Source organism: Pseudopodoces humilis, chromosome 8 (assembly GCF_049639895.1).
Source record: "Pseudopodoces humilis isolate 2021_Gansu_Grassland_sample_001 chromosome 8, ASM4963989v1, whole genome shotgun sequence".
NCBI lineage: Eukaryota > Metazoa > Chordata > Aves > Passeriformes > Paridae > Pseudopodoces > Pseudopodoces humilis.
Window position 1 is genome coordinate 31,590,725 of NC_142207.1, and position 19,230 is coordinate 31,609,954.

The 19,230-nt window shown below is 37.2% G+C and overlaps 1 protein-coding gene across 1 annotated transcript in view; it reads right to left on the reverse strand.

Moving 5' to 3' along the window:
* ITGAV (integrin subunit alpha V) overlaps positions 1-19,230 on the reverse strand; it is a 45,679-nt gene continuing 26,449 nt past the window's right edge. The window contains exons 15-30 of the mRNA XM_005530323.3: positions 18,959-19,060; positions 18,109-18,167; positions 16,946-17,100; positions 15,369-15,506; positions 14,781-14,848; positions 13,499-13,646; positions 13,058-13,150; positions 11,962-12,041; positions 10,140-10,220; positions 9,061-9,166; positions 8,266-8,424; positions 7,171-7,284; positions 6,759-6,872; positions 6,558-6,665; positions 5,908-6,030; positions 1-5,534 (exon numbers count right to left, since the gene is read on the reverse strand). Coding sequence (XP_005530380.2) covers positions 5,439-5,534; positions 5,908-6,030; positions 6,558-6,665; positions 6,759-6,872; positions 7,171-7,284; positions 8,266-8,424; positions 9,061-9,166; positions 10,140-10,220; positions 11,962-12,041; positions 13,058-13,150; positions 13,499-13,646; positions 14,781-14,848; positions 15,369-15,506; positions 16,946-17,100; positions 18,109-18,167; positions 18,959-19,060 — 1,744 coding nt within the window. The 3' untranslated portion in view covers positions 1-5,438. The remainder of the gene's footprint in view (positions 5,535-5,907; positions 6,031-6,557; positions 6,666-6,758; positions 6,873-7,170; positions 7,285-8,265; positions 8,425-9,060; positions 9,167-10,139; positions 10,221-11,961; positions 12,042-13,057; positions 13,151-13,498; positions 13,647-14,780; positions 14,849-15,368; positions 15,507-16,945; positions 17,101-18,108; positions 18,168-18,958; positions 19,061-19,230) is intronic.

Below are 19,230 nucleotides of genomic sequence, written 5' to 3' on the forward strand. Positions count from 1 at the left end.
TTTCTGTTGATTAAGAGGTATTTTATTCCAAAATTCTAAATATCAGAATCAAATCAATACTTACATTTTTCAGTTCCCAATCATAATATTTTGAAATTGTATATATACATAGAAAAATACAACCTAATAAAACCACTCAAATTTGCATTAGGATTAAAAGAATGAGTTAAAAAGCAAACCATAGCTTTCATAGCTATATATTTCACATCAGTACAAAATTACTGTGCCACAATACCCACTTCTTTGAACAATTTATAATTTAATACAAAATAAGGTGACTTCAAATGTATATTGCTCTCCTTAAATGTACCGAAGATCTTTGAAACAAGTTCATAGTAACTGAAAATATTCCCATTTGTGCTGCAAGTATTTACTGCATGACAAAGAAACAAAAAATGCAGCACTCTTGTTAGTATGTTAATTTTCTGCTTGTGCAAATAATGCTCTACTGATTTAATGCATGAGCAAACACAAAAAAAAGGCAAAAGAAATCCATTAAGAAGAAATAAAATGTTACACTTTCAGCATATTTGTATCATAGGAAATACAGGTTTCCTTCATGAACTAGGAAAGCAAAACCTGTAAAAGTTTTTTGAAGATGTAAATGCTACATGAAATCTTCCATTACTTTGCAAAAGCCAAGGATTAAGTTATTCACCTTTAATGCAGCACATCTGGAGAAAGTCATTGCATGAAAGGTTAGATTTCCTGTGTTATGTTAAAATTCTATACATAGGGAAAAAATAGACCTAAATACCACAATCACATGAAACAGTAGTAGTACTACAGACTCAACCCCAATTGTATTGGATCTAGTCAAATTTTCCACTATGGACTTAAAGAAGGTGGTACCAGTTCTCAAGAACTCAGGAGTTAGTAATGGACACACTTTAGAATATACATCAAGCTTCACCCAATGTGGGTGATCAAAGACTTCCGATAGCATTAATTCATCACACTGGCTCTGTTTGTTTGGCTGACAAACACTGTCCTCACCAGTAATGTCTTCACAAAAATGGAAACACCACGGCCCTTCCTAGGCCAGCAGAACTGGGCAGAGGGCTTGGCAGTGAACCAGGTCACACCATGTCATATTGCACGTGGGGGTTTGAGGCTAAATATTCAGTACCAAAGGGTTCAGATCCCCCTCACACCCACAGAAGTGTTACAGAGCTCAGCAATAACCATGATCCCAGCTGTGGCATCTGGCTGTGACAGGGGCCACTGCCAACCGAGCACTGCACATCTCAGAAACAAACCAAAATCATCTCCCCGATGTAAGGCTCATCTGAGCCCTGCCATCACCTTTTTTATTTTTTGGATTCCTGTTTTTCTTTAATAAAATACATTTTTTTTCTGACTCATTAACAGCCAGCAGCATTGGACACAAAGAATCACATTCAAAGGGTCACATTAGTCTGGACCATAGACAAAAACTGCCTTGATTTTCCCCAGCATAATGCTGCTCTGCAACTGTTTGGGAGGGTGAAAAATACTGCAGGGCTCTATCGGGGTAACCAACAAACCCAAATGCTGCAAAAATCTAAGTTCAGCATGATTCCTTCAAATCACCAAGAGCATGCTGATTATAGCTGAAGTATTTTCAAAATACCCTTTAAGACTGTTTAAGCGTGGACACAAGTTCAGAAATGACTAACTATTTAATACCTTCGATGGAATAAATGTTTTATAAAGAAAGAGCACATGTAGTAAACTTTCGAAAGTTTCCACAAGCATTCTGTGAATTAGAGGTCAATGTATAAATCAAGATTTAAAACAGAAAAAATCCTGATAACTTGGCAAACAATGTTGGCAAACTTACTCAAGGATTTCAAATTACGTTGATAAATATAGCCCGTACTTGCCTTTACAGTCATGCTTAAACAAAAGTATTTCCACAATTTCATCATTCCTTGAAAGAAAACCTATAAATTAGGTTCCTTGCTTTACATTTTCTAAATATTGTCAAACATAGTAATAGATAATATGCATTCTGTAATATAAATCACTTTTCAAACTTGATCATGAGATGTTGCATTAATTGCAAACTGGAGTACATATATAATTTCATATTTCATTATAAAAGATATAGCTCTTTTAAAATGTTTTTATTGCCTAAATAATTACATAACTGTGGATTTTATATTAATAAAAAATCTGCTCCTGAAACATAGTTCCCCAAAGAAGTCTAATTCTCTGTTACTGTACTTGTATTTTTCAAATGCTCCCAGTATGCATTTTATGCATATCAATTTTGACTCAAAGACATTAATTTCATTCTAAAATACCTTTTCTAAAGTTTCTTTAAAAGCTTTAACATCATTCTACAGTACTTGCTGTAAGAATACATCAATGCCTGTAAGTCAGTATGAAATTTATATTGACAGAAGTATATACATAATCTGGAATCTTGTTGCTGAATCTAGAACACACTATCAAAAGTTTCCTGCACTTCCATTCAGGAAAATTTCCAGTTTGGAATCTCCCTGAAACACAAATGTTACTTTAAATTGAATTTGAGGTGTTACATCTATGCTCACTAAATAACCTGTATACTCCATTTATATATGCTACTGTGGTCTTTTTAACCAAACTGGAAATTAATGGACATGGAAGAAGCAACTATTTGCTTTCATTGTCCAGCAGAAGGCAAGAAATAAAAATCTCTTAAATAAGTCTTACTTTATTTAACTTCAAAAATGGAAGATGCTTTCTGTAGCTACAGTAGTTGTACTAATAAAATGTACCTTCTTATCCTGAAAATCAGCAAAATGAGAGTTTCCAGTTGCCACAGTAAAATCAGGATGCAGTTAGCACTGACATTAGCAATGCTGTGGTATCCCATCCACGTGAGCAGGAGGGATCTTCACCATGCTTTTTCTAAATACTCTTTTTCATCTCCTAATAATGCCTACACATGCAAGTAGTCTAATAAATTTCAAGTCACCATGAAGTGTACATGTAATGAAAGCACACATGTAGGAATTAGAGCTATAATCTGTCTGTCAGTCTCTTAAACCTCTTACCCTACTAAGATTAAGACTGGGTAAAATTGATCTCCTTGCACATAGATAATCAAGCGTGAGAACCACAAGCCCATGTAAGTAACTGAAAATGCTGTTCTATCAAAGTCACATTTTGAGGCCAGGATCAAAACCTGACTCCTGATTCTCTACTACATTACTAGTAACAATACTAAAAAGAAAGACAAAAATAAAACATTGGCCACACTGAAGACCTTGAAAGTTCAGTGAAAGCGGAATTATGCCCTATACCCTTTCATGAAAACTAATTTTATCTAAACAAACTGTCTAAACCCAACCCATGTAAATGGATAAATATGCAAGCCTATATCTGAACATACTGGCCCCCCAGACTCTGTGCTGTCTCCCTTAAGGACTCAGATGCCATCATGGATCAGCAAGTAAGAAGGGACTTAACAACAAAAGCCATTGGTGGATTTTAAATCTCTGAAAGGATGCAGAAATAAAAGTTGAAACAAACTGCTCATTTCAGAAAATTCTGGGTTTAGTGGACACTGCTGTATTTATGGGGGAAATGCAGCTATGAAGAAAAGCCCCAAGGTACAAAACCAGACAAGAGTTTTTGCCCTTTTAAGAGCTTGTCTGCATAGAAATCTCACTGCTGTAAGTGCAGTAGAAGTCTTTGTGTACCTGACTGCATCCAGAGAGTTTATACTGCAATTTTTTCCCTTTAAAAAAGAAAACAACCACATCACATAGAAGGCACCTTAGTAATGGTTTAAGTGTGTCCGCTCTAGGATCTGTGCAACCTGTGGTTGCAAATTGAGAACCTCCTGCTCTGCACTTGTCTACTGAAATGCATAGACAATGCTCTTTCCTATTGCAGATTATTTCCAATCATGTTTAGAAAGGAAAAATTGTATCAATCAGTGTAAGAAGCTTCCTTTTACTGCACCAATGGTGAGGGAAATAAGCTGAGAGCGATATAAACCCATGGCTTCAAACCACTTTAAACCACTGACCTTTTGGTATGTTTAAAAAACAATGAATCAAAATACTTAGTGTCTTTTCTGGTAATGAAATGCATTGAACATAATGAAATGTCATTGTGCAATGAAATGTCTTGTGCAATGAAACATGCAGTGACTGAAACAATGAATGAATCAAATGAAACAAGCCAATGAAACGATGAATGAATGAGTGAAATGAAATAAGCCAAATCAACCTTTACTTTTGGACCCCTTGTGCACTGCCAGCTCTTTGCTGCTTCATTTGACTCACTGTTCCCTGAGGCCAGGAGGTGAGGGAGGTGTGAGTGTGGCTGAAGCACAGATATAATCCAGATCCATGGATATAGCTGGCAGAGAGCCTGAACAGCCCCCATGTCACTCCATCCTGTACCTGGGCATGGTCAAGCAGGGAAAGTGAGGATTAACATCTTCCCTACGGTGTACCAGGTGTCACACAGTGTCCCTCCAGTGCTCTGCTAGAAACTGAAATACAAGCCAAATACTGTGCAGCCTTCACTTCAAAACCTGCAGAGGTTTCACTGGTGGACATCAAGGGTTTTCTCAGACGTGGCTGTTGGCAGCCACAGCCCAGAATCTTGTCCCTGGTAGTGTATGAATGCATCCATGCTACCAAGAGCTCTGTGGAACACCTGAATCCTGCGCTGTGGAAATACACAGCACTCTTGGGATCTTCTCCTGAATCTTTTCCCCAAGTCCCATAGAAAGTACATCAGCCCCAGATTTCTCTCACTCACATGGTGTTTGTAGGCTCAATCCCTACAGTAAGACACCCAGGACCTGGAGAACAGTATTTGTCAGGTCTAGAGGGAAACCACAAGACAGATGACTGAGTAGACAGGGGAACAGGTGTGCAAACCAGGTGTGGGATTTGAATGATTCCACTGAATATTTCCTATTTCTTGAGCAGGAGAAAAAAAATAATCATCAGAGCTAATGGGTAAAGAACATTCTTCAGTACTGTAATACAAGCTACATTCATTTTTTTTGTGCAACTAACTTTCAAGAGCTAGGCAATGAAATGTAGTGTACTCCAAAAAAAAAACAATGGAAACTAAGCATGTAATCCACCTCTGGAGGCTGCTGGCTCTGAGAGCGAATGCAGACTGCATAGAAATTCATGGAGAATCAGCACATGAACCAGAAAAGATGATGTTTCCTGTATCCCAGTAAGCAAAATCCCAGCACTCCTCTTACTTGTGTTTCTCACACAGGGTCAGTGCAGATGCATTAGTGGCAGGCAGGAACAGCATTAATACGAGAGGGGGGAATTTAAGTGTATTGCCCTTGTTTTGCACGTGCTGACGCCTTCCCAGACCAGCAGCTCTGCAGCAGTGAGTGTTTGTTCATGAAGAAGGAAGCCAATATTTGTAACCAAGATGTAGGCAAGTGTACATTTCAGAATGTCTTACAGATAAAACTCTGCTTAAGCTTCTGATGTTCCTTCCCCATTCTCATGTGGTTGTAGTTGTTCTCTTTCTTGTTCTTCCTGAGGTGGCCTCACACGTTTGAAAAAGCCCATCTGTGATTCAGAGAACAATTAAGAAATTGCACTGTGATTTGTAAAACATAGACACATCCTTTCTCTTTCCTTCATAATCAGATCTTAACTGATTAAGTTGTTTTTTCACTCCTACCCTCTTCCCTCATTTTTGACCTCCAAAGACAGTAAACACCAGTTGAAAAATTAAGCTGAGTTCAGCACTATCACAGGCATGCTCTTTTTTATTCAGCTTCTTCCTGACAAAGCTGAAAAGATACAGTTATTCCAAAAACTTAACTGATTCAGCTGATTAGGACCAAGGCATTTCTGCAAAGTGCTGGTACTATATGAAATAATACATCACTAATAGAGAAAAGCAAACAGTACAAAAACCCCCAGACCCACTACTTACCCTGTACATGACAAACACTAGAACAGCCAGGAGCAGCAACCCTGCTAGGACAGCCAAAATTATAACCCACACTGGCACAGGCATGGGCTGTGGTTGAATGCCCCATGTAATATTTGTAGTAACCTGATAGAAAAACACAATAAATCACACTTTGAGGCATAGTGACATGCTGACTTCATCCATTAAATCTTGTATACCTTTATCCTTTCATGATTATAATCTTAATCCAGTATAAATTACTTTTTCTCTCTAGTATAGCTATAGATTTGTGCTGACATAAAGACTTCACTGGCCCAAATTTAATAGGATTTTAAAATTAAATTATAATAGGGGGTTGGAGATTGTTTTGCCTGCATTTGCTTTTTTGCAATCAGTGATAACATGGCAACATGTCTTATGTAATTTTTGATGATTTTCATGAGGACTGTTCACCATCATTTTTTTCATTTAAGTCTTTCAAGCCACAAATATTGTCAGCTCCAGTCTATTTTACCATCAACTGTATATGTACAACTGAAATAAATACATGAAACAAATAGTTGATAGAATTAAAATTATACCAAGCCATAAAAATGTTACTCAATAACTGTCTTTGCACTAATTTTGAAGTGACTGTATATGGTAACTCAAGCTGGATGCAAATGACTTACTACTGTAGAATTGTGAATATCTTCAAAGGAAAGGTTCTTATAAGGGAACTCTATAACACTGAAAGAAGCAGATGATTTGAGAGAGTAGGAATGGTTCTGGTATTCTTTCTGTGTAAGAAAAACAAAATTAGTATTGCATGTGTGTACAAAAATCACTTTTAATGTTTCAAAAACAGTGAAAGAATATTTACAGTCACTCACATTCATGAAAGTTTGGGTCCAAAGGCGTGATTTTAAATACAATATTGCACTCTTTCCCCTTTCCAGGTGACCAACTTGACAGACAATCTTTAAACAGTCAGCAGTTCCACAGCCCTGTGAATAAAAACAGGAAGGATATTCCAAGTATGAAAATATTTGAAAAGTCCTTAATGGCATTAGTTTACCCATAAACCTACACTGGCAAATAAACTCTTAAAATACATTAAATAATCTCCAGTATCGGATAATTATAGTTTGAAGCTACAAAGACAGTGATATGGTATTAAGTTATTTCCTATTACAGATTATTTCCAATCATGTTTAGAAAGGAAAAACCTTCCTTAGATTTGTTTTTAAGGACATATAACAGGATTGTAGGTGTGTTGTCAACGCCTCAGTGCCAAGGGCTCACCAAAGTGTGCACGTCCCCCTCCACGGCAGCTAAATCTCTTCGGCTGATGTGGTGGTCACGATGGTCCTCCCTGCTAAGTGTTTCATTCCTGTCATCATCCTTGGAAGCAGAAATCTAGGATACACCAAGGGAACCCAAACAATCATTTAGTTAATTGCAGATTCCAAGCTTAAGGCCAAGAAAATTCCTAACTGCAAGTTTCTCACTTTCTATCCTAGCGATTCTTCAGACCCCGGCTGGGAATAAATCATTGCATATTGTAGAGCAGAAGCACAGGAACTTTGTATTTATACATTCACTGGAGTTGCTTTTTGGTTTTCAAAAATAAACAAGTATTCTTTTATTCTATACATTGATTATCTTCCCTCTGTCCTTTTTTTTGCTCAAATTCTTCTTGAACTAACTGAATTTCACTGACTATACTGACTTTTATTGCTTGTTCTAAACTATCCTAGAAATCAACCCTCTACACTCAATTAAACTTGCTGGGTTTTATCTGATGTTTCTTTGCCTAGTCAAGCCCAGGAAAAAGGAGTTCCTTCTGCTCTGTAAGTCACATGTTTTGCTGGCAGCGACAGCTAACCCCTATTGTTTTTTGTGACCTTTGGATGAATGGATAAATTCATCCAAACTGGATAAATTATCCAGTTGCATAAATAGATAAATGTAATATAAAAAATAATAGCATGTTCTTCCAAGAAACAAACTCCAGGATATTTAGATAAACAGTCCAGAAGTGTCTGGTATGTTTTATTCATGACCACATTCATTATAATTCTATTGCTTTGGACTTACATAAAAGAGCCTTATTGTTAAAAAAAACAAAACCACAAAACAAACAGAAAAAAAACCCCAGCCCACAATAAAAAGAAACAAGGCAAATTGATCTTTGAGTTGACAATTTTGAGCTGCCATTTACCTTTTATTTCACCTGCTATATACATTAGTATGTATTGTGAAAAAGTGTAGACTTACTCATCAGTCACAGATGAAAAACTATCTCAGTTTGTCATATTCTCAGGGATTTAGCTATTTTGAGTATTTACAAAACAATCAAACATACTTCACTCCACTCAAAGGGAAAGTTCTGCTTACCTTAATTTTCAGTGGGTTGATTTCCATGTCAGAAGTGCAGTTCATGGGACCATCAATTTCATACTGCACAATATACAACAGCGTGTTGTTTTTATATTTGTAAGGCCACTGCAGAGTCATCATTACCTTGCTGAATGCACTTGGACCATTGTTTCTCAGCTGATTATGAAAATAAAATTTACAGATGTAAAAAAGTAATGCTACTTTCTCTGTTAATGTGCATATAGTTGTTATTTTATGTTTGAGCCACGAATGTGATACTGCTACTACCCCTACCCTCAACCACTTATGGCAACAGCATCAAAACTTTACCTAAAAGGGGTAAAAGTTTTAATTATTATTATTCACACAGCTCCCTCAGTAAGTTTTGCTTAATTAAACAAACTAGATTAAATCTTTGATAATTCTTTCAAGGGAATTTTAAATACTTAAATTTTTTTCACAGCAGAAGACTTCAGAGCAGTGATTCAGAACAGAGTACAATCATTTACAGCCATGAGCCATTTCCTGAGCTCATATTACTTCAAATGTTTATTTAGATTTCAAAAGGCAAGAAAATAAAGTATATGTAGTTATGTGGGTAATCAACCCCTGTTACAGTAATTGCAGGCATTCCAACCCTTCTTACTGGATATACCAGTTATTGGCCCAGTATTGAAAAAATAAAATCTGTCCTTACATGCAAGACAAAAGAAAAAAAAAAAATCATAATTTACTACAGAGAAAAGCTACACCAAAAGATTTATTTTCACTTAGCACAGAAGCATGTCACTGAAATCATTAATAATTCCACACCTCATAGATGTGCTGAACTAGAGGCCCAATGTCATCTTCTGTTTCAGGATTCTCCTTGGGCTGCCAGTTTGCAATAGGAAGAAATATGTGGTCAGGGGACGACACACTAAACAGCAGAGCAAAGGAGTGGTTATTAGCAAGTATGAAACAATAAATGTGATTCTCTAGAACATCTAAAGAAAAAAAAATCAACATGTTTAAAATACAACTGCCACTTCTTCATCCTCTACATAAAACCTATATAAAACCTATATAAATTATATATAATGTACTATATATAATCTAATTTTATATAATCTGTCTAAAAGAAGTGGTTTGAATATTAAATGCTCAGTTCTTTTCTCTAGGTTAAAAAAAAACAAAAGACACACAAGTCATCCAAACAAAACCAATGGGAAATACTGTGATAATGAGAAATATTGGTGATGTAGAGCCTTAGCAGTACAGTCCTAAGACTAGTTCAGCCCTGAAAACTGTGAAGATACCAATCATGCTTTTCCAGTGTGCCATCCCCCACCTCTCAGATACTGAACAAATTTGTCACAATGATGAATGTAGGGGAAAATTAAAAAAATTAACACTCAGGAATCCAAGTTTACTGGTTAAGCAAGAGGAATTTTTCGGGGGAAGTAGAAGTGATGGAGTAACTAAGTCATTACGATATTAATACTATGTTTAAGACTGAAAAAGGTGAAGACATTATAAACTTAAATTCCACAGAATCTTCAACTTTGGTTTCAGGGGTTTTCAGATGAAACCCCAGTCAGTTTGTGGAGGAGAAAAGTGACCTGCAAAATTGTAAAACTGCAAACAAGAGGTGTGATTTTTTTCTCCTTCTAAAAAATATTTCTAGCAATGGAGGCACAATATTCCTTTTTGGAATTCCTTTTGTAATTATTTAGAATTATTTAAGATCCAAAGATCCAAAGGCTGGCTAGAGAGAACCATATTGTCTTTATGATTAAAAATTCCCTAAACCTTCCTGAAAACTTATGCAGACCTGAAAGGAAGTTCAGTGAATATAAAGAAGCAAATGTGCAAAGCTCCTTGAAAGTGTTTATTAAAATGGTATTGCTTACCCTCTAATTTCAACAGCTGCTAAAATAGCAAGGTCAGCCTGATAATATGCTACTGGGCTCAGGTTGTCATACAGGTTGGAACTGCAAGGAAAATGAAAGGTAAATTCTTAAATGAAATAAGCAAAGTATTCAATAAAAAAACCCTCCACACTTCAAAGTAATTGTATGTAACATCATAGCATGACTCCTGAGCCACTGTAGGAAAGCACAATTGCTAAAAACTAAGGAGCAGCTTCCAGCAAGTTCTCACCTAAATGCATGGAAGTCCCACTCTCTGCATAGTTTGGGGGAGCCTCAGCAAGGAGAGGTTGATGAAGGACACAAAGTGAATGCTGACTCTGTCACATGGCTGTCATGTAAGAAAATACAGGGGACATTCCTCCCTCAAAATGGTGCTGGGAGCAGAATCTTGATCTCCTTCGACACATCTGATTATTCTGTCTCCCTAACCAAACACTTTCCTTTACAAAGACCTTCTTGAATCTTCTAATTATTCTTCATTGCTGCTGTAATCAACAAACACATGCAACAGCATTTTCCTCCTGTCCTGTAAATACCTCACTCTTTTAGGGACTAGACCTGCTCTGCTAGGAACTGAGCCAGCATTGGAAATCTAGTTTTGTGAGTTTAAGACAAGCAGTGTGATCCTTAAAACCTCTCCCAGATAATCCCCTGGTAATGCCTGTCACTATGAACTGTGATTACTGTGTTCCATTGCACCACTGCTCACCCTTCTGGCAGCCACAAGTCATGGAAGAAATTTTCTTCCATGAAAGGGCTAAAACACTAGAGGAGCTTCCCTTCTCTTCCATCAGCAGACAAGCATGACTTGAGCAACCTCACTGACTGTTTCCGACCCAGTGACAGTGGCAGGTGACTGCTGTTGGCCTAAGGAAGGTGACAGACACCCCAGAGATCACTTTGTGCAAAGAACAATCACACCATGCCACACATGCCACTGGCACACCTTGCCAGCTGATGCAGAAGGGGAAAAACTGAACAGAGAGCAATGGGAGATCAAAGAAATATTTCATGTGCCAAGGTCTTTGATCGGTATGGCAAACCGCTCCATCATTAGAATAGAATGGCAGCCTTAATCTTTCCTAAATCCCATAGATGATAAATGCATATGTGGATGAGATTAATTTATTCACTACATTAAAGAAAAATAAAGCCCTTAAATGGAAAAGAAAAAGTGCCTTTGGTCCACCACAGGGAAAAACCAAAACAGCTGTATTCATACTGTCCCTTAAAAGCAACATAAAACTGCATTGGGTAAGGATACTCCTAATGAACACATCTCTAACCTTAAATATTATCTCCAGAAGTTACAAATTCAGATTTATATATCAGATTTATATGACAGTGCTGTGATCATCTGATAATTAACAGGAACACTACTGTTTTGTTCCATTTAATTTTCAGGCTCTTTTAGGCTGGCTGCCATGATGGCTCACTGCGTGTTGCTTCTGCTCAGAAAACTCCATACATTGCCTGCCCTGAAAGACTCTCCTCCCCTAAATACATAAAATTCTGGCTTTACATCAGAAGGGATTCAGAGTTCAAGCATCAGTTTTAAAAGAGGGCTATAAACCCAAAGTCATTCTGCAGCACAAGGGTCAGCAGAGCACAGTTATATGCACATACAAATATTCTTAACTTTTTCCCTCTATTTTAGGAAAGCTAATTCAGCCTGTTTATTTTTCAAGCCATTACGAGGCAAAGACAAGAGAATTAGGCTGGAATGATACTGTGTAGCTCACAGCCTATTTACTGTGTGTGTCTTTTCCCAAGTGAGGGAGTGACTCAGAGATTTCCATACCTCCGGATTTGCAAGTCAAACTTGACAGAGGTGTCCATCTCAGACTGCTGGTGCACGCTGAAACGCAGGCCAGCTAAGAGCTGGGGAAAAAAATCACTGTGGTTCAGTTGGAAGCACAATAAAACACACAATAAAAGCTTCTCACTGCTATTAGACTACAATGAAATTGCTTGAGACTCCTGGTGATGAGAGAACACACAGGCAGAACTGGAAAATTAAAGCTGTCCAGTTCATCCAGGCTGGAAATGTACTGCCCTCTCTTTAGATTGCAGCCAAGGCATCACTACCATAAAATACAAAACAAAGATTGCATCACGCTCCCCACCCTGCTTCTGCCATTTCTACACATAACTGAGCCTCCCCAGACGTTGCAAAAAGTGTTGTAATATGAGCAGGGAACACATTAATGATTCAAAATTAATTCCCAAGGTTTGGTGATGTCAATTAATATTTGCTTTAACATATGTGCAGTTCAGCTCGATACACTTCAAAAGATTTTGGAAATAGCATTTATTCATCTGTACAAGATGGCTCTTGGAAGAAAAGCATCATGAAATTGTTATAATTGTGACTGATTTTCACTTCATTTCCTCAGAAAATAAGACTTACTGTGTCATAAAATCTTCCAGGTCTCACTAGTAATTTTATAATTCTTTCAATTTCAGCTACATTTGTTGGAATTGTAGAGGTTTCAACTAGACAAAATCCTTCAAAAGACAAAATGTCCTTCCTCATGAAAGCAGAAAAGAGATAAACTAAGAGAAAGAAGTGTTGTGAGGTAGCTCTTGATTATATCCAAAAAAATACCTATCAGATAAATATAAAAAATTCATGAGGGACCAAAGTCCATTAATTCTACTATTTAATAAATGACTCATTTTGAGTGGCATCATAAAACTCATGAATGCTCCTTTCAGTCTTTAATTTAGCTGGAAAGTTGAACTACCGCTGTACTAATCAAATGTGGGCAGCTGAATGTCAGACCTAATCTTAAATTACTGTGAGAAAACTTCCTGCCCAAACACTGCTGTGGTTCAGGAAAATGCCACCTGCCCTCCTGGGTGAGCTTCCAGACACCTGATGGACCAAACCTTACCTTAGTTCCTGCTTTCATGGGATTGCCCAGGTCACAAACTACCATGCGAGTCTGATTCTCTGTTTTAAAAGCACATGACAGTCTGGCTAAAGCCTGCAATAAACCAGAAAGAAATACTAAGGAATGTTAGTTTTCACATCTGAACACCTGGATAAAAGTCTGGAGAGAAGTCCTAGTTATGCTGTATTAATTTTAATATAATTTCTCAGCCATAACACAGTCAAGTACTAAAGTGAAATAAAATCTGAGTATGGAAGTCTCCAAGGAGACAAATGTTTTTGATACAAGACAGACCTGTTTCAAGGTTATAAAAGAGAGGGACTTTGAGAAAAACTGATCACTTTTTCAATGCTTTGCTCTAAGACTGAAATAATAGAAACCACTACAGATTTCCACAGCAGCACCTCAAATATGACTCCTCAAAAGCAGTTGGACTTTTACCTCATTGTTACGAACAACTCCGATGAAATCTGCTTGGGGTGGAACAACGACAAAGAGCTCTGCTTCATAGGCTCCCTCCCCCTGGTTCTGAGCATTGACAATGAGGGTCAAGGGATTGTCATCACCAATATAGATCTGCTTCTGATCACTAAAAGAAAAGAGTGTGAGAACAAGCTCTGCATTCGGGTTTTAAATTGCATTGAAGTGGCTGAACTTAGAGGAACAAGAGACATTCTGAAATTTCACAAAGACACTGGAGATATCTGGAGGCAGTACCTTTGCTTCAGGAATGTCAGGAGAGCTCTAAGGTACTTTTAAAAACCCCCTATGTCTATAATCACAAGTGGAACAAGTATTACATGTTCTATTGTAAGAATCTTTCCTGTAAAATGTACCACAAAACAAAAAAACACACCCCTTTTTCTCACAAGGAGCAAACAATTATGAACAGCTAAATCCCTGTTCACATTTTGAATTACAGGCCCATTTTGCAGAGGTACAACACATATTTATAACAAAACTCAGGGGAAGGCTCAACTACCCAGAACAGAGCCAAGACCTCTGCAATACCTTTGGTTCCAGATACAAAGAGACTATCTTTGCAAGAAATGTGTTTTCATTTCACCAACTACAAGCAAACATCAAGGTATCTGCACTGATGTAAAATATTACTGAAGTGTTTGCATGAATTAGTGCTTGTGAAGTATGCTAGCTACATACAATGTGTGTGTGCTATAATGCATTAAAAATAGATGATGAGACAATATATTAAGAGAGGTTTTAGGCCACACAAAGTACAAAAAGCTCAGTCTCATGAATGAATTACCACTGAAAACTTGTTTCTTTTTTCCAGGTTTGATAGAAGATACTACCAATACCAACAATTTTTTTTTTCATACATGTGACAAGAAAGCCCTTCTCCTCCCCTTGCTGGATAAAATCACATCTTCATATGTCTACCTAATATTAAACAAGAGAACAGAGATACAATGGCAGCTAGCAGTGGTTTATTCTCACTATACATGTTCAGCTTAGCAAATAAACATGGCTTATGTATAGTGGAGGCTGGGGTGGGAGTGGTGCATTACATGCTAAAGACATTAGGTTACAAAGCAGAAAATGGGCTTTCTTTAAAGCATATAAGCCTGAGTTTAGATAGCATGCAATGAGGAGTCCTACTTATTTCAACACATCCCTTAAACAAAAGCATTACCAGCTACTGAATTTTAGACTTCAAGTAGGGAAATTGCCTTTCCTTGTTGTATTTTTGTCATGTACTTACCTTTCTACTGACACCTCCAGCTTTGGTTTGCAGATATTATCATCCCCACAATCCAGCAGAATATGGGCCTATGCAAAAATCATACACATACTGTTGTAATAATTCCTTCATCAGTTTTAACATTCATTTTCAATAATACTGTTTCACCACCACATAAAAAGAAAATTCTACATAGCTGGTTATGAAATGTTTTCATGTCATTAGTCTCAGAAGAGAACAAATGAGTTTTTATATGTGGGGGACACTGCCTTGTCCTGCCCTACTGCAATTTGAGGACTGATGTTTACACCTGAACCATCTTTCCATACTCTGAATAATCTCTTCATATTAAGTTGCATCCTCACTATCTTCTTTACAAACAAGTGTAAAAATTTGTAAAAAGGGCAGAAATAGAAAAACTATGTCTATTACCTTAAGAGAACTATAGGGAGAAATATAATGTACATAGAGCAGCATAGTATGAGAATGGATAAAACTCTCCAAACCTTCAATATTAACACCTCCAGTACTACTCCAGCTGATTTTCTCCCTAAGATGAACCAAAGTATGTTCTGAGTTCTCTCATCACAGGCTGTGTAAGCAGTGTACCTGTCTGCTCATATTAGCAGGAGTGAACTGGTTGAGGATGGGGTGCAATCCTGTTGCATCTGCAGCCGTTCTGTAATCCAGACGATATTCCATAAAAATAGTAATGGGAGTTAGCTTGTCTCTGAACTCAGATTCATCCTGAGGAAACCAAAGATTTGAATCACAATTAAAGTGTAGTAGGAATGGAGAGGCCAAAATAACATTAAAACTTCTGAGCTCTTTTCAAAGTATAAAATCTCTTGTCAGAAAACCTGCACAATTTTTAGCAGCAACTTGCCTGTTTAACAAATGGAAAACTGGAGAATACAGAAATATTAAGTCATGGAAATCCAGTCACAAGGATCATAAGGACTACAGAACTCTGCTCTTTCCTGTCAGACCAAGCTCAGTCTGCTTCTAAGATGTCTCAGAGATACTCATCTATGGACTTACAATTTTTCCTTCCTGAAATTATTACCTGTCACTTGGAAGTTGATGACTTTCATGTCATTCATTTGAAGTTTTTCTGTTTATCAAATGTTGAACCTGCCTTTCAGGATCAAGCCATCTCTAAATCTCAGGATCAAGCCTTACAAACCATCTCTTAGCTTTACTATTTACTTAGTGTAAACTCTGCTTCACTTGCAAGAGTAATGAAAACTACTGACCCTAGCACAGCTCACTTCAAAATCTTATTTCAGAACATGTCTTCTATGGGCAGAAACTTATTGATTATCTATAGTTTTAAACTGTTTTTTCCCCCCATTTATGATTATTTCATATAATTTCATCCTATATGAAATTTTTCATTTTCTTTATGAAAATGTCAGGTAGAAATGCGCTAAATCTTTACTAACCCTGAGAGCTGAGATGTCTAATTCCGTACATAACCCAGACAAAAAAGTCAGGTCAAAGAAAGTATTACCTACCCTCTGTGAATCCTTAATGATTGTTAGCATTTTTATTTGTTTTTTTTTAAGTGGGAATTACGAGTTGTTTGTTTGATTTATAAGTGCTCAGAGATAAATCTGAGCTGCATAGAACTTACATAGCTACATACAATGTTTCTTCTACCAATTTCAACTTTTAATTGTGTTAGCATCTGTTCACATTCATGGGGATGAAAACAGAAAGACTGAGAAAAAACAAATTTAGTATTTCAACCTTCTCCATCTCCTCTGCTATTTGCATATTTTGGCTTGTCAGTTGCAGGTCCGTATTTTTCTTCAATTTTTAACCTCCAAAGTACGTGGGACAACTTCTGCTTATTGACTTTCACGTTCCTTGGAAATTATAATTAATTTGGTGCCTGGATGACTTATCCAAGAAGTCCAGAACAAAGTCCTGAATTGAATTTCCAATGAATTTAGGAGCCAGGACTTCAGCCACAATAAGATTCATCATTCATTCTGTGACAGCAGCAGTAATTCGTGACAGACATATGATTTTAGTAATTTCAGGTCTATATGCTGAAAATGAAGTTTCTCTAGCTTTTTTGTCCTGTTTTGCTTGTTTGTTTTTTTTAACACCTAACACAATGAACTTACAATAAACAATGCACCAAAAATTATTTGCTTAAAACATTAATGGCTACTTACCCTCAAGAAGGCGTCCAGTTCCTCACAGTTCATCTTTCCCCCCTTTGTAATTGTCATGTTCTTAGAGTGGCTGGGCTGTTTGCTGTGGAGAAAGAGAGCTCTCCTTATAGCTCCCTTCTGCTTCAGTTTATCCAACAGCAGCTCCACCTGGAAATCTGGCCAAGCCAAAGGATTTGGGTCAGGGATACTTCATTCCATTAAACACAGTGCAGATTGCCCTCAGAAATGGTGCTGAACACTGATTTCAACTACAATGAAAACTTAGTGGTTGTCCTCTTAAAACTTCCAGTTTTTTCCATGTAGAATCTGTCACTATATTAGTTCTCAAGCACTGCAGCTGTCCTAAATTGGATTCTGCTGTTTCCTTAAACACTGGAAATATGTAAGAACACAGATGCATATATAATTTGTAATTGCTGTGGAACTGCAAGAACTAAAGTTAGAATTTTTCTCCCCTAGAAAATTTAAAGCAATCTTGCAGAAAACACTTGTATTTTTAAATACTATTGGTAATCTAATTACTTGAAATACCTTATATAGGTAATAAAACTTAAAATTCATAACAGATATTCATATGAGCCTTCCTAGATGACACCACCTCTGTACATGCCACAGAAAATAAGGAAGAGATCTTGCAATCAGTAAACAAAACCTGATTGCAGCAGGCTGTTTGCCACACCACAAAATCTCTTGGAGACAACTTAAGAACTTGTTTGAAACAATCTTTTCCTGATTCTGATCCAAGAATGTGCTGAAAGAAGTCAGTGATATCAATCAAAAAGTCATGATCTTAGCAGGATATGACAAGTCCCCTGTAGCTTGTCTGTCTCTCAGCCCTAATAATGCACATACTTGAATATTCTTGTCTAAAGCTCCCCTCAATGAGAGCTTCCATAAATTCTGTAAATTACAAAGGGCTTTCCAAGACTAGTTAACCACATAATTGAACATATGTTTAAAGTCTCAGGTATGATTCAAATGACTTCACCACCACTACAGCTAGAAAATCCTGCTGGACAGCCCCATAGATGTACATGCCACCCAAGTGGCAGCAGGGTGCAGCAAAGGGCACCCAGCTGTTTGTCATGAAAATAACAATGGCCAGGGCTCATGTCTGCATACAGCACAACAAGACTTCCAACTTTTAAATGAGCAGAACTTACTGAGTGAGTTCGGGAGCTTTCCTTTGCCATCTGCTTTTAAACAGAACTTTACTTTGAAGCTGTTTGAGAGGAAAAAAAAATTAATTTCACACACTTTTTCTCTCATTTTCTTCTAAAATTCTTCTAATTATATATATTACATATATATATATATATAATATAATATTCCTCTCTTCTAAAAATCCCCACTATTCCTCACTATATAAATTCCTCCAACTGTGCTATGTTCAGATGTATCCTCTTTTTGAGACTCTAGCTCATTCCCAAAAGCTATTTCCTACTGATGGATGAGAATTAGTAGACAGAATTGCAGGCAATGCAAAGCTTTGGAATCTTGATTCATCTAGGGACAATCACCTGTGGACTGCAATGTTTATTCCTGTAATCAAATGGGTCTTATTTTTAAAGCTATCCTACTGATCCTGAAAAGAAAGTTAGCAGTAGGAAGGGAAACTGGGTTTGGATAATAGCCTGGGAACCAGAAGCAAAAGCAGTTTACAGAGCAGATCATTGCCCAAGAGTGTACATTAATGGGTAAAACCACTGCAAATACCATGAGATGTGCTGACATCTTGGGATGAGCTTACTCTGCTCAGCGGGGACAACTGGCAGTCTCTGCAGGTTTTGGGAGTCACTCTAGCATCTACTAAAGACAGTGCTGGTCCTCCAACTGCTGTCAGAGAGTTCTTATTTTGTATTGTCTGCTCTTTCAGAAAAAATCTGTGTTTGTCTTTTTTTTTTTTTTTTAATTAGCTGACTAGACTTCCTGAGACCTTCTAAAATTGGAAGGTTACAAAAATAAACCCAAGAAGTCCCTCCCCTCAAAGGAAAATACAGATACTCTGCTTACCAAGAAACTTTTACATCTCCCAGTGAACAGGCTTTGTTTTCTGGGTTTAGAATGGTTGGATTAACTTCCAGGGCAGCATTTACTCTAATAACTGGTCTAGCCCTGCAAAGAAAACATCCTCTTGAAGAGCACTCAACACCCTGTTTGACAATGTCCCCCCCATCAAACTGTGCAATATACACAGACACACAATATTTAATGAAACAACAAGACAAACAAATAACAATTCATTGGATGAAGCTTTTGTGTGCCCTTTCATTTCCATCAGCCAC